The sequence below is a fragment of the Bombyx mandarina genome, chromosome 04 (assembly GCF_030267445.1).
Source record: "Bombyx mandarina strain Sakado chromosome 04, ASM3026744v2".
Taxonomy (NCBI): Eukaryota; Metazoa; Arthropoda; class Insecta; order Lepidoptera; family Bombycidae; genus Bombyx; species Bombyx mandarina.
The window spans coordinates 11,044,128-11,059,037 of record NC_143211.1 but is presented as its reverse complement, the minus strand read 5'-3'; the positions used below and the strand labels follow the sequence as shown (position 1 = coordinate 11,059,037).

The 14,910-nt window shown below is 34.0% G+C and overlaps 1 protein-coding gene across 1 annotated transcript; it reads right to left on the bottom strand.

The window, feature by feature from the left end:
* Nucleotides 1-4,657: 4,657 nt before the first annotated feature.
* On the bottom strand, nt 4,658-14,668 carry Mtpalpha (monolysocardiolipin acyltransferase Mtpalpha). The gene is made up of 14 exons (XM_028181577.2): nt 14,434-14,668; nt 14,229-14,332; nt 12,434-12,620; nt 10,360-10,552; nt 9,942-10,063; nt 9,099-9,328; nt 8,084-8,263; nt 7,365-7,531; nt 7,027-7,256; nt 6,437-6,629; nt 5,744-5,879; nt 5,437-5,660; nt 5,230-5,346; nt 4,658-5,098 (listed from the first exon to the last, which is right to left on the bottom strand). The coding sequence occupies exons 1-14, from the start codon at nt 14,498-14,500 to the stop codon at nt 4,960-4,962; spliced, it is 2,289 nt and encodes a 762-aa protein (XP_028037378.2). The 5' UTR covers nt 14,501-14,668; the 3' UTR covers nt 4,658-4,959.
* Between the last annotated feature and the right edge of the window lie 242 nt (nt 14,669-14,910).

Sequence of the window (14,910 nt, the reverse complement as noted above, 5' to 3'; positions counted from 1 at the left end):
AACTATCTAATAATATGTGGTGTAATCAACGTAAGATAATGTAGAATATAAGATTTTGTTACATTAAACAATCGCTTACAGATCATGGGGTAGTGTCGACCGAGTAGGAACACGGCTCGGTCGCGTACCATGACATGGGGTAAATTGGGATCCTGGGGTAAATTGGGACAAACCTGCGGAAGATTCTCAAAGTACCTGTAGCACGGAATGTACCTAATTTTGTTTATGTTAATATCTATCAATGTATAGACGAAAAACCAAGTTAACTATGGAAGTACTAAATATGAGTTAAGTTGGTCCCAAAAATTCGTCAAAATAAATTGAAAATAGTGGTTGAAAAGTGCGTTTTAAAACAGCTTAAAGAACTTTTAAAAAAAGTAATATTATCGTTGTTTTTTCAATAAGATCACAATTTATATAAGTTTTTAATACACCTCGAAATACCACAACAAACGGTAAGTTGCAATATTCTTATTTTAAATACAATATTTCGACAAAATAAAAAATGAATATTTTTTCCTTTCTTTTTGGGGAAAATTGGGACGTATGTGGGGTAATTTGGAACGAGACTGGAAAAATTAGGGACGAGAAAACACAAAATTGGAACGCCAAAAGACAAAATAGGGATGGCTTGTTAGGGTTGTCACTGATATCTTATAATAGATTTTTTAGCCTATACTATCACTCAATTGCGTGATGTAAAGAAGGTTAATGTGTTTATCAGTTAGTTTATGTAAGTACTATAGGTAAAACGGATACAAACAGTAGATGTGAAAGGTAATAGATCTTCAGGCACCTTGTTGAAAATGGGTGTACCTCAGGGTTCCATTTTGGGTCCTTTTTTATTTCTAATATATATAAACGATTTACCTAGTTTTATTGAGTCCCGACACGAGGTCGTATTATTCGCAGATGATACATCTTTATTATTTAAAATTAAACGACAACTACAAGTCTATGACGAAGTGAATGATGCGATTTCGTGTGTGGTTCATTGGTTCCGTATCAATAACCTATTATTGAATAGTAAGAAAACTAAATGTATTAAATTTACTTTAAAATGTATTAAACCATCTTTAAATGTGAGACAAGTGGATAGTGATGTAATTGTTTCTGAGGAATCATTAGAGCTTGTTGAGTCAACCGTATTTCTTGGTATAACAGTGGACTCCAAACTGCAGTGGGGACCTCATATTCATAAATTGGCGAGTAAGCTCAGATCTGCAGCATACGCAGTAAAAAAAATTAGAATGTTAACAAACGCGGACACGGCTCGTTTAGTTTACTTTAGTTACTTCCACAGTGTCATGTCCTATGGCATTTTGCTATGGGGCAATGCGGCCGATGTAGAAACGATATTTATTCTGCAGAAAAGAGCTATACGCGCTATTTATAACATGCACTCAAGGGAATCCCTGAGGGAGAAATTTAAAGAAATTAAAGTTCTCACTATGCCATCCCAGTACATTTTTGAAAATTTGATGTATGTTCGTAAACATATTGAGGAGTTTCCTAAAAAGTCGGACATACATAATAGAAATACTAGGAACAAACACAAGCTTGTTGTGCCGATGAGTAGGTTACATAAGATACGAAATTCATTCGGGTGTTTGTCTGTGCGCCTGTACAACAAAATCCCACAAGATGTTCAGAACCTACATATACATAGGTTTAAGAAAACTGTTAAAGAACATCTGTGCAATAAAGCTTACTATAAAGTCAATGATTATCTAGAAGATTGCACAAAGTGGGAATGAGTTGCTCGCTCCGGGCATTTCAATATTGTAGTAATTGTTACGTTATAATACTCATTGTAAAAAACTCATATTTAAAAAAAAAAATGTAATATTAAAAAATTAATAAATAACAATTTATTAAAAAAAAAACAAAAAAACATGCCCGCTGAGTTTCTTGCCAATTCTTCTCAGGACGGAGGCTAGTTCTTGTGAATTGGCGGTAGTTCTTTTGACGTTCAACAAGTATGTACTTTCATTTATGTTGAATAAAATTTTTTTTGATTTGATTTGATTTGATTTGATTTAAAAGAAAAGTATATATATAATTACATTTTTTCGCGACATTTACCTTGTAATATCTGCCCGGTCGTATGTCCTTTATAGCATAAAATAAAATTACAAATTAAAAAGAACTCAAACGAATCAAAACTTTTGTTATTTCAGAATCTATTCACGCGTCGAATCATGATTTTTTTAACATTCACAACGCACAGACAAATAAAAACAGGCCTCAGATTTTAAATGTAACATTAATTAAAAATAATTAAAAGTATTATGAGTGAGTGAATTAATTGAGTTTAGTTATTTAGCATATAAAAAATTTCTTTTATTTTTGTTATTATAGGCAGTAATCAGATAAATCTGCTTTTTTATCTTATTCACCTGATATCTTACTCTTGCTCAAAGATTATTTTGAAAATGTTGATTAAATAAATTTGTATTATTGCATTTCCAGTCCTTTTGTTTTCTATTTTTTATTCTATTTTATGATTTTGTTTTAGAGTTGTGATTTTTAAGGAAATTAAATAATAATTTTCTAAAATATAACATGCAGATACTTTTTTTGATCATTGTATTGTTGATTATCATTCACGTCACATCGCTTCGGAATAGAAACCAGCTTAATTTACACTATGTTGTGTATTGTGCTTAAATTATGGATTGTATTCATCATTTCGGTCCATATAAATAATTGTATGGCACCTACCTACCTACCTATATATCGCAATACCGCGAACTGACAACCCTTACAAATATCCCAATTTAACCCTTACCCGTGTCAATTTACCCCGAATGCGGGGAAAATTGGGATGGCCATTATTTTTCCGATTATTTCTTTAAATTGAATAATTAAAATAATGTAACGGTTTTTATCACCTAGGTGCGCTCAAGACTCAACTTATTTCTTTGGTTGAGCAGTGACTATTTAATTGGAACTATTTTAAAATTCAATCTGAAGTTCGATTTTGTCCCTATTTACCCCATTTTACGGTACTGACTTAATGTGGGACCTTCTGTCGAGGGTGACGCCTAGGTACTTAGCCTTCGAAGCCGACGGTATGGGCTGGCCAAAGATTTTATTGGCGAGAATGGAGTTACCGCGGCTAACTCGTGACGTAGCAGTAGTGTCGGGAGGGCGATCACTTTTGCACGGCTAGGCGGCTAGGCGGCTGTGCTTTTCGTGGGGTTGATGTCAATACGCCACTTCCGGAACTACTGTCCTAAATTGGTGGCCGCGATCTTCCTACTCGAGTAGCAGATAGCCGTATCATCCGCAAAAAGAGCAAACTGAGCCGCCGACGATCATGCGCTCTCACTCTAAGCTATTGCTGTCTTTAGTCGCACACGGCGCGTACTGTATGCAAAAAAATATCAGTTCTGATTTTGTTGTTGAGTTCGAGTTGTGCGACTTGGATGACTGGCAGCAAAAGTGTCTACGCAAGTTGCATCCCAGATGAGACATCTCCCCCTCTGGCAGGGCATAAAATAAAGTAAAGTACTTTCACATTTGTTTTTTTATAATAAACAACTTTTTCTTTCTTTTTATTTGTTGACCCTACCGTCTGTCAGTTCAGGTACATAGATGCCATTTTCGATTCGTTTCTTTATTGGTACGGCTTATATATCGTTTGGCGTTGCCGCGCTATAGTGTGCATGTATATACCCAGTCTATAATATGTAGTAGCGACGGGACGCCATGCGCAAGCCAATTTTTCTATTATTTTTCATTCAGCGACACGAATTTGCTGTCGTAAATTATTATTTTATGCATACCTGTCCAAAATAATATCAATGTATCACATCTGCCACTTCTGCCAGCCTTCCCACGATGGCTCATTTTTATAATTACAGAAGTCACGAAAAATATTAAATTTTTCTACCCAGCACATTTCACTCTGTTTAAGCCTGCTATATTCATACCGTTACCTTTTCTTACACTCGCGCTATTTCGGTGAGACTTACAACAATAACTTGCTGTTTACAGGTGGACACTTTTCAACTTAGCCCCCTCACAAGGTTGTCCTCCTTACTTCTACTCTCCATTCCCCAAAGAATGCGATTTTGACATCTATCAGTGCTATGACTAGTAGTGGGAATTATTACTAAACACATTTACACTAAAGTTTACTTTTTAATTAACACACGAAAAAGCAAAGTAAGTTAGCTGGAGCTCTACGAGATAACTCTGTTGTGAAAACATTTGAAATTATGCCATATTAAGCACACAGTTATACTATAGACAGAGTTGATTGAATTAGGTCATAGTTCTTCTCACTTAGTGTATGATAGCTGTTGCCCACACGAGAACGAAGTTTCGAAGATTATAGTACAAGAGCTGTCCCACCTTGGAATGCATTGGCACGCAATACTACCTCACGCTAGAAAGTGGACACACACATACACACCGGCGCAGCAGATAGTCACCACTAGTTATTACTAGTGCAAATTTACATATGCCCTGCCACCGTAAGTGACCACCACCACTGTAAGTGATTTTAGGAACAACTAGTTTTAAACTGTAAAGCGACAATTTTATGAAGGAAGGAAGGGTAATCGCGGGTGCGGTATAAATAGTCTGCTTACATTATTTCTATTATGAATGTTTTGTTTAGAGTCATATAGAAATGAAAAGTCATAGCTCAGAAATAAATATTTAATAAATCTATAGAAACATGTAATATCCAATACTTAATAGAAATCTCAAATAAGCTTTATCTTATTATCAACAGTCTATATAATTGTTTATGAAAATTCTTATCATGATTTTTATAAATAATGACATGAAATATATGAATCCAAACAACTTAAGACACAAACGGGACATAAAATGTCCAACTCTCAAATCACACTGAGACAATCGTCACCCTAGAATATATAATTTCGATAATCCTCCTTAAGCTTTTTGAAATATGAACTAAACTACAAGTGACATAATTCCTACTCAGTTCTTATAGAATTTTTTACTTGTGTCTTTGGCCATATCTACAAGGGTTTGAGCTGGTTTGAATGGAGCGCCATAAAGACCCTGGTATTCCTCCATTTTCTTTACTAATTTTTCAGCGCCATATTGATCCACCCATCTAGAAAATAAATGATATTAGAGTGTGTTGATTACCAATTGTGTATATTTGTTAGGGCAACTTTAATCTATTGTTTATATATCTAAATGTGTAATGCCTAGTGAACTCCTAAAACCTAGTTTATAAATTACCTGAAAGGTCCACCAGTAAATGGAGGGAAGCCGAGACCAAAGACCGCACCAACATCACCTTCAAGGGGATTGTGTAGAATTTTTTCTTCCAATGATAACACTGCTTCATTTACAAATCTGTTATAAATAATAAGAATAATTATTCTCCACAACATTTAACTTCACTATGGTCATGTTATATAATTTTAAACAAGAAGTCAAAAATACCTGGAAACCATTCGCAGTTGTTGGTCTTCAACAGTATTAGCACCACGAGGTTCTAATGCATACTTGTCTTTCAGGATTTTAATAGCACCATGGTTTACTTCCCTGTTTTTAGAGCCTTTTTCGTACACATAGAAACCTTTGCCGGACTTGCGTCCCATGTATCCAGCTTGCACTAAGTCCTGCATGATACCCAAGTTTCCTCCGCTAATGCGATCACCAAAGGCCTGTTTTAATTGCAATATAGTTTTAGTTAACAAATACAAAAATAATTCTGACATTTACTATTAGAACCTTTAACATTTTGAACCTTGGCTAGATCCACAGCGATGTGAGAGCCGACATCGATACCAACTTCGTCAGCCAATGTAGCAGCGCCGACAGGGAAACCAAATTGCTTTGTCATGTTATCCAGTTCTTTAGGATCGACACCCTCTTGTAGCAGTCTATACAAAAAAGTATGTATTAGTAATAAATAGATAAATATATCGTTAAATACTGATATTGCAATTAACTGATGTTAGTGTGTGTTTTGGAACCGTACGGAAAGGCATCACCAGCTTATTACCGCCGCGAAATAATGATTCATTAATTGATTTGACTATTAGTTTTAGGAAATATTGAGGAACAGAGTTTATTACATAGTCAGGGGTATGTGGAAGATTTTATTTGGAAATCTAATTATAGATGATCGTAGCAGCTTTAGGTAATTCCTCAAAACACTCCTCCACAGTACATACAGTATAGAAAATCGAGAAAAATGAAATGCCCCCACAAATGATCTTCGAAATCGACTATCTGGATAGCTCACTTCAATTGACAGGTATTACCAGCTGAGGATGAAATTAATATTTCATATGATATCAAAACTGTGATTTGTACAGCACAAGTTTTTCCCAACCGGTATATATTGCTTCGCTCTGTTGAAGACTGCCAGCATTTTAGAAGCCAAATTAGTTTAATTAGTTTAATTTAATTAATTTTAAAATGACATGTAACACACCTTACTGCTTCACTAAGCATAGTAGAAAGGATACGTGTGGTGTAAAAACCAGGGCCATCCCCCACCGTGATGACGACCTTTCCTTGTCGTAGACCTACGGCCACTGCGGCTGCCGATGTATCGTCGCTGGTGCCGGGGTGCTTAATAATTTCTAGCAATTGCATCTTGTCAACTGGTGAGAAGTAATGCATGCCTGAAACAAAAAAAAAGTCCAAATTAAGATTGTTATTTAAAAAACGGAATGAAAATTAGTACGATGAAAGTGGTTTTTATCATTTAGCTGTAAACGGGTGTTATTTATCCACATAAATAAAAGTGTCTATCTGCTATTTTGAAATGAAGGCTATGTTTGTTTATATGTGCTGTATTGCCAAAAAGGTAATCTAAATTTTATTTAAATGTGGTGTTTGATTCGATTTTAGATTTGGCGGATAGATATTTTTTCAGTAATTAATTATTGTATTTTTGTGTCAGAAATATTTACGGGCCCTATGTGAAATATGAATAACTTAAAAAAATTACATTTTGAAACCCGTCATTGGTCTCTGTGATTGCAAAAAATAATAAAAATTTAATTCTTTGATAATTACCAATTACTTTATCAGGACGACTGCTGCCAGCTGCGATTTTTGTAATAGGTATAGCACTAGTGTTTGTTGCTATAATACAATGTTTCGGTACTACAGCCTCTAACTCTTTGATTACTTTGTGCTTGATGTTAATATCCTCGAAAACGGCTTCAATTACACAATCCGCATTTTTGAATTTGGCATAGTCCAATGTAGGAAGTAGATTCGATAAGTACTTATCCTTTTGTAGACTGCAATTAAAATTTATGTAAATGAATCCCTGGCTCTAATCTAACATACATATTTGATGAAAACTCTGTAAAATAAGGGGGGAAGTCGAAAAATAATTATTTACTTACGATGAAATTCTTTTACGTTTCACAGCATTACTTAGTCCGGTTTGAATTTGTCCAACGCCGCGATACAAGCCTGCATTAGTGGCGTCTTTCATTACGACATTGTAGCCTTTGTCTATTGACACTTGCACTATACCTGCGCCCATCAAACCGGCACCAAGAACACCAATCTATAAAATTTGCAATAAAATGATGTACTACTTATAAGCTACAGGTTTAGACAAATTAAAAAGTTGAGTCAAAGGACTAAATTTATTGTAGGCTTGTAAATTTATTAGCAGAATCAATGATCAGTACTATAACAGATTACTGAAAAATTACATTAAATTGTTTAGGTTGGCATCGTTTGACATATTTTTCCCACAAAAGGGCGAGCTAACTGTTGGTGACCCGGGGTTTTCTGATTCAACGGTAACTTCGTTTTATGTATAAAATGGGTGGCAGCATTCCTTACTTGTACGACGAGCACTTTTAACTACCACCTTCATACAGTCTGCCGTATGCACTAATGACATAAGTGGAGCGAGGAACTTCTTTTTTTTTTTGTTTTTTTTTGGTGAACCTAGTTGATCATTACTAACTGCATATGCTCATCGTCAGAATGCAACATGATTATTAGTTAGTTAATATATGGCTTAACTATTTCTTTTACACATTTTTGTTTGTTTCAAACCATTATTGATAGAAGTAGCGATAAACATGTTTAATTATCAAGAACTTACCGTTTTTACATCAACTTGGGATTTTCCGAACCTATTCTTCTTACATTCTGTTTGTCCACGGAATAAACCAATCAACCCTTTGCTCTGAGGAGTCATAGCCAGTTCACCAAAGCCTTGTGCTTCTGCTTCATAACCGGCCACAGGACCCTTGTCCACCCCTGTTCTTACTACTTCAAGTATCTGTGAAGCGAGCAGTCAATCAGTATTTTGGAAAATATATCATATCACATCACATCACATCATAATCACTAACTAAACCCTAATATCGTCGCTGTCAAACCAAAATTTGCTATGTGCAAAAACTCTATTTTGAATTAACGAGTAAAAACATTTTCATATAAAATTTTATATGAAGGTGAATTTTTAATAACTATATCAAATGAAAGCTATAGATAAATATTAAAGCTATAGACACAGAACAGTTTTTTTTTATACGGTAGATAGGGCTGTGAGCTACACGAAAAAGTCAAAAAGTAAAAATATCAAAAAGTGCACATACCAGATTTTGGTTTGACAATGACAATATATTTATTTAACATTATTTCAAAGCAAGTTATAAAATCAAATTAAAGTGCATGATACTAATCCTAGTTTTAGTATATGATTTATGGTTAGCTCGTCCTTTATTATTTCGTCTCCATAGTCTAAATAGATGATGAAGTTGTGTTTGAAAATTTTGTACATTTTATTGTTTCCCTATTTCCATAAGCCTTTGCTAATGGTCGAAATTCGACTATAATAACCGGCCTCTTGAGATTAAGGTTTACTTTATTATTACATCTTCACTATTTTAGATTTGGCGAAAAATATTTCATTAATAGCACCAAAGCTCGATGGATATATAAAAAAAAATTTGAAAAAAAAGAATGAATTTTCTTCATCTACTAGAACTATGGTTTTTGCCTATTTATAGTAGTAGTGTAGCATGTAAATTAATTAGAAATTACCTAACAATTGTGTGTTTCACATATTCTAATTAATTATTTCTACAAAAAGAGAGCTAAAAATGTCGTACTTTCAGAGGGGCCGGGTAGAGTCCACGTGATGCTTTCATTACTTGTTCCTTGGCTTTCTTAAATATGATGTTTTTCACAAACTCCCATTGCATTACGATTGCAGTAATCTTCTGTACTAGGCCTTTTTTCGATCTATCAACAATTATTTTTCCAGCAGCTATATCCTTTGCAATCTGTATAGCTACAGTTTCGAGGTATTTGGCTGTATTTTCCTCAGGCTGACCCAAACCTGCAGTAACCATTTGCTTTTATTTTTATATTTTTTACATACAGTACCTCAATATAGATCAAGTACATGCAAATTATCATGATGAAAAGAGAACAAAACTAATAATATACATTAATGGTGGGAGAGCACATCATAAGCCCGCACCGGTATATACCACTTTTCTGTTTGTTTTTTCTGACGCGAATCAGTCCTGCGTTCCAGTTTGACAGGCAGAATAGTCGTTGTACAATGATTGAGACTTTCCATCTGATATTTCAAGGTGGCCATTGTGTGATGGCTGTTGGTTCCGTTAACCCTTAACGACCTGTCGACTATAAACTTCATACACCTATACAACTAAACCATTTCGTGTTGTCGTGGTTTCGCAACTAAAAGGGAAGTCAAATGAGAAAAGAGCCTATGCTCATTCATCATCGCTCGGGTTCGTCAATACCCGGAATTTCGTATAAAGCGTAGTGCAGAACATTAGTAAAAGATAATTTCTCTACTATTTAATTTATGTGATTGTGGCAAGAATTAGCAATTTAATAACAAATTATCTTTGAAAGCAGTCCTCTTACATCACAGTAAAATATCTGCAGTAATTATCATTTAGTGTTTAAAAACAATTTACCTGGTCCAAGAGGGGAAACTAACAGATCTACAATTCCCAATTTCTTTGCTTTATCAGCTTTCACAGTTTTACCAGTTAGAGCTAGGTCCAAAGTTGTAGGTATGGAGGTGAGAGCAGGTAATCTGAAAATTAAAAACCAATGTTGTCAATAGTGTTGTAAGTTGTAAGGATAGTTAATTTAAAAACTGTGATTGACTAATAAACAAACAACATAAAGCTAAAAATTCCATGAGCTTTAAGTTTGTTATGTATGGAGAGATGTTCCCTTAGTGTGCCTCTTTTATGGTGTTTATGCAACTTTTATGGTCTTTTATGGTTTTATGTTTATTTTTATTAAGAAATTATAGTTCAAATTGCAAATTTACAGTTTTAGGGAATTCATATTTTATCATTCCATTTCGTAAATATTTCAAGTCACCTCTGTGTCCCTCCACCGCCGGGCAAAAGTCCCAACATGACTTCTGGTAGTCCAAATCCTGTTTTGGAGTCTTTCACTGCAATGCGATATTTACATGCAAGAGCAGTCTCTAATCCACCTCCTAGACAGCTGCCTTGTATTGCGGCAATATACGGTTTCCGTGATTGTTCGATTCTTCTGAATATTTCATGTCCTATAATTTTAGCATACGTTTATATATGTGTTCAACAAATAATTAAAACACTGTTATATTAATTACTAATTAAAAGTAAAAATTATAAAATTAAATAACTGAATCAACTGAACAATCGGCATACATAATTATATTTTTCAATATTTACATACATGGATGAATAAAGTAAAAATAACTAAAATAAAATAACTGAATCAACTGAACAATCAGCATATATAATTATATGTTTCAATATTTACATATATGGATGAATAATAAACACCCTAGAAGAAGAGCAAACTGTTCACATGAATGTTTACTCGATGTGGGAATCGAACCCATGACCCTCGGCGCAACGGTCAGGAGCGCAACTACTGCACTACCAAGTTAGTCAAACAATTTTTTTTTTATTGCTTATATGAATGGACGAGCTCACAGCCTATCTGGTGTTAAGTGGTTACTGGAGCCCATAAACATCTACAACGTAAATGCGCCACCCACCTCGAGATACAAGTTCTAAAGTCTCAAGTATAGTTACAACGGCTGCCCCACCCTTCGAACCGAAACGCATTGCTGCTTCACGGCGGAAATAGGCGGGGTGGTGGTACCTACCCGTGCGGACTCCCAAGAGGTCCTACCACCAACAGTACCACACCTGCTAATTGTTGATAAAGTGTCTTTACTGCAGAAATGATTGTTTTATATTTTACACTAGCGACCCGCCCTCGCTTCGCTTCGGAAACATTAAATTTTATTATTGATAGCTGAGTCCCGTGATGTTATCCGCGGTTATTGTCGTACCGCGGGTGACGCCGCGGGGCGAAGCTAGTCTAAAAAAAGTTGCCTAGGTAACTCCTTATATAATCAGCTACCTGTCAGTGAAAGTCCCATCAAAATCGGTCCAGCCGTTCCAGAGATTAGTCAGAATAAACAAACAGACAGACAGACAAAAATTGTAAAAAATGTTATTTTGGTGTATGTACCGTATATATATATTCATATGCATGTAGTAAAAAGCGGTTATTTCAATATTCCAAACAGACACTCCAATTTTATTTATATGTATAGATTTGGGTTTCAAGAGTGAGCCATGTACTATTGTAAATTAGTACACAATTGAGACTTTAATCTTATGTCTCAAAGTAGGTGGGTGCATTTACGTTGTGTTGTGCAATATGTTTTTGGGCTCCAGTACCAATTTACACTAGATGAGCTGTGAGTGCCAGTACCGCTATAACTTCAAAGAAACCCAGTTTATAATAAATCTACTACATTTAAATTTTCATTTAGTAACATTCAATGTTCTAATAAACTTAATTTTATCACATTCGTTTCTAGTAAGCAAATAAAATACATTAGTAATATATCAATAAGATAATTTCAAGTTACAAGTGTATAAGAAATACCTTCAGATAAGCCAGATTTGTAGGATTTAAAATATGCTTTACTGTGATAATTATCAAATTGTGTAAATCTATTTATCATTAAAGATAAGTTTTAAAAATGTAATAATTTTCTATGGTACTTTTTAGGGTGTCATTATTTCTCTTCAACTTTGTCTACCTACCTCAGAGTCATCTCACTTGGTTTATCATTATAATATTATGTTAATGTCTGATAGTAAATGCATTCGGTAAAGGTGCTACAATTGGCACTCTAACTAGAAAATCAAGATGATGAGATATTTAGATATATGTTTATTATTCACCCATTTTTTCTCACTATCTGTTATTGTTAAGGTCATATTTGTTTTGATGTCAATCAATTAATTGTTAATATCTGATAATTTAAGACATGCCAGTGAGTTTTTTCTATGCATAAATGTTTTATTTTTACATTTACTAAAATTTAGGGAAAGTATTAACATAAAATTGTAACATCTCTAGCATTGATTTAATTTACCTCTTTTAGACAGACTGACAACTTCTTCCTTTGTTTTGCAGTTTTCGATCATGCTTATATCAGCCCCTGCAATGAAGCATCCAGGCTTGCCTGATATAATGACTGCAGCTTCAATACCAGAATTTGTTTCGATTTCATTTACAATGTTACTAACTTCTTCCATCACTTGGGTGTTAAGTGAGTTTACCTGTTAGTTTTAAACACAATAATTGCTTTAGTGACATGCATAAGGTGTGCATAAATCTAAATAGTTTAACGTAACTATACTTGAGACCTTAGAACTTATATCTCAAGGTGGGTGGCGCATTTACGTTGTGGATGTCTATGGGCTCCAGTAACCACTTAACACCAGGTGGGCTGTGAGCTCGTCCACCCATCTAAGCAATAAAAAAAAAACATATTCTTTTTGTAACTAGGTACAGTTAGATAACTTAGTTCACAGCTTATCTGGCTTTAAGTGAATACAGGAGCCAATAGTGTTCCCACATAATAAATAATAATCAAAACAAAGAAAATCGATTCACAAATGAAACAGAAAATGGTACTTAAATATTTTGTCTATTTATATCTGCTTATTTTTTAAAGATAAAGTAATAACATTTGTTGTAACTTAAGAATTTTTTTTTAAATACAATAAGTGTGTGGTCTGCAGAGCAGTAGAAGGACTGGAATAGATATGATTATCATCATGTATGATATTCAGGGGTGAAAAGTTATTTGGTTTAAGTGACATTCAGTACCTACATGATGGTTGTCATTAAAAAATATAAGGAACAATGTTATGCGTGTTTATTAACTCATGTAACAATTTCCTTGGTAAATATAGCACACACTCATCACCTTATTTACACTTTACGTGTTTTATACAGTATATAAATTAAGAAATTTTGAAAAACTTATAAAAATGTATGTCCTCATATACATCTCACAATCAACCTATGCAAAATCCTGTTTATCCAAAAAAAAAAAAAACTTAATTGAGCACATATTGAGAGATCATTTTTTGTACAGTAAAAGCTCTTTATTCACATGGTATATGTTCCGTAAATATTCTGCGAATACTGAATCTGTGAATATGGAATAGTAAGTTACATATATAGGAGAAGGGTTCCTGGGTATGTTAAAACATACTTTAGGCATATTTGTCATAAGGTCTGTTTTACTTTTTTATTATTTATTTGGACTGGCCATTATGGCAAACTTTGGAGGAGGCCTGCCAATGGCATTCGTAGGCCGATAATGATGATGAAAAATACTCTATCTTTTAGGTGCAAGTAGAGGACTAAAGTGACAGAAGCATTAGCAGTAACTTGTAAAAAATATTTCGAAAATTAAAAACAATCTCATTTAATATGTTAAAATAGCTTATAACTATTGTTTAGTCTTTTTTAGTTTTAAATATGCCTGCCACTTTAAAAAATGCTCTTGCTCTGTCTTAATTTTAAAACCATAAACAAATACACAATTTAAATTTAGTCATTAATTATTAATGAGTAAATCTGATTTCCTCATTAATTAATTATAAAAAATACAAGTAGGAGTAAACAGGTTATATTATTACTAATATTATAGTGTATAAATTATTTGATGCTGATCATAATAATGATGATTTAAGAGAACGATAACAATATTGGTGATTTATATAATTGAGGAGAAAAAAATGGGTAGTCTAAAAGTGCATCTTTAAACGATTACATTGGCAAAATTTTGTTCCGAAGCACTTGGCATTAGCCCACATTGACCTAATTCGCGTAGGTTTTAATAGCTGTCGAAAAACTAGATTAGAATGACTTACTTTAACATTTGGAGAGTCCAAAGTGACTACGTAAACTCCATTGACCAACTTGCATTTTGTATGTACTTGGCTTGCTGGAACGGCATACTTTCGGCTATGTACACCTGGAAAATATTTATCGCACAATGATATCGTGGTAAAGTAACTTTTTATAGGTAATCATTTTTACATTTCATATTGTTCGGCACCAACAAGTGTTTCTTACCGGATATGAATAATTCCTTACGGCTTCTCAAGATCTTAAGGGCACTTAATATTTTGCTATTCGCCATTACTCTTAAATTAATATAAAAAAATTTCAAACTTAAAAATAAACTATTCTTATTAAATAATTTTGTTTCAGACTTTGAACCTAAACTTTCGTTGCTGGATTGGAGTTCGCAGGGTAAGGGGGGAGAGGAGCGCGGGCGGCCTGTAGTCTTTGTGCGGGTAGCGGGAGGCGGGAGGTATAAAAGAACCACAGATATTTTCTTGTTTGAAATTTCTATTTGGACAGGCAAAGGGAACATAGCTAATACAACTGTCTGGGTCTGAAAAGGTTGAACCATTTTTAACAAAAATTTAAAACCAAATAAATTGTTTTTTTTTTCTTTCTACATAAACTGATAGCCTTGAGAGGCTATTTCGGCGTAATCTTAACTAGTAGATGAGTTCACGGGGCTCAAACCTGATGACGTTGCTA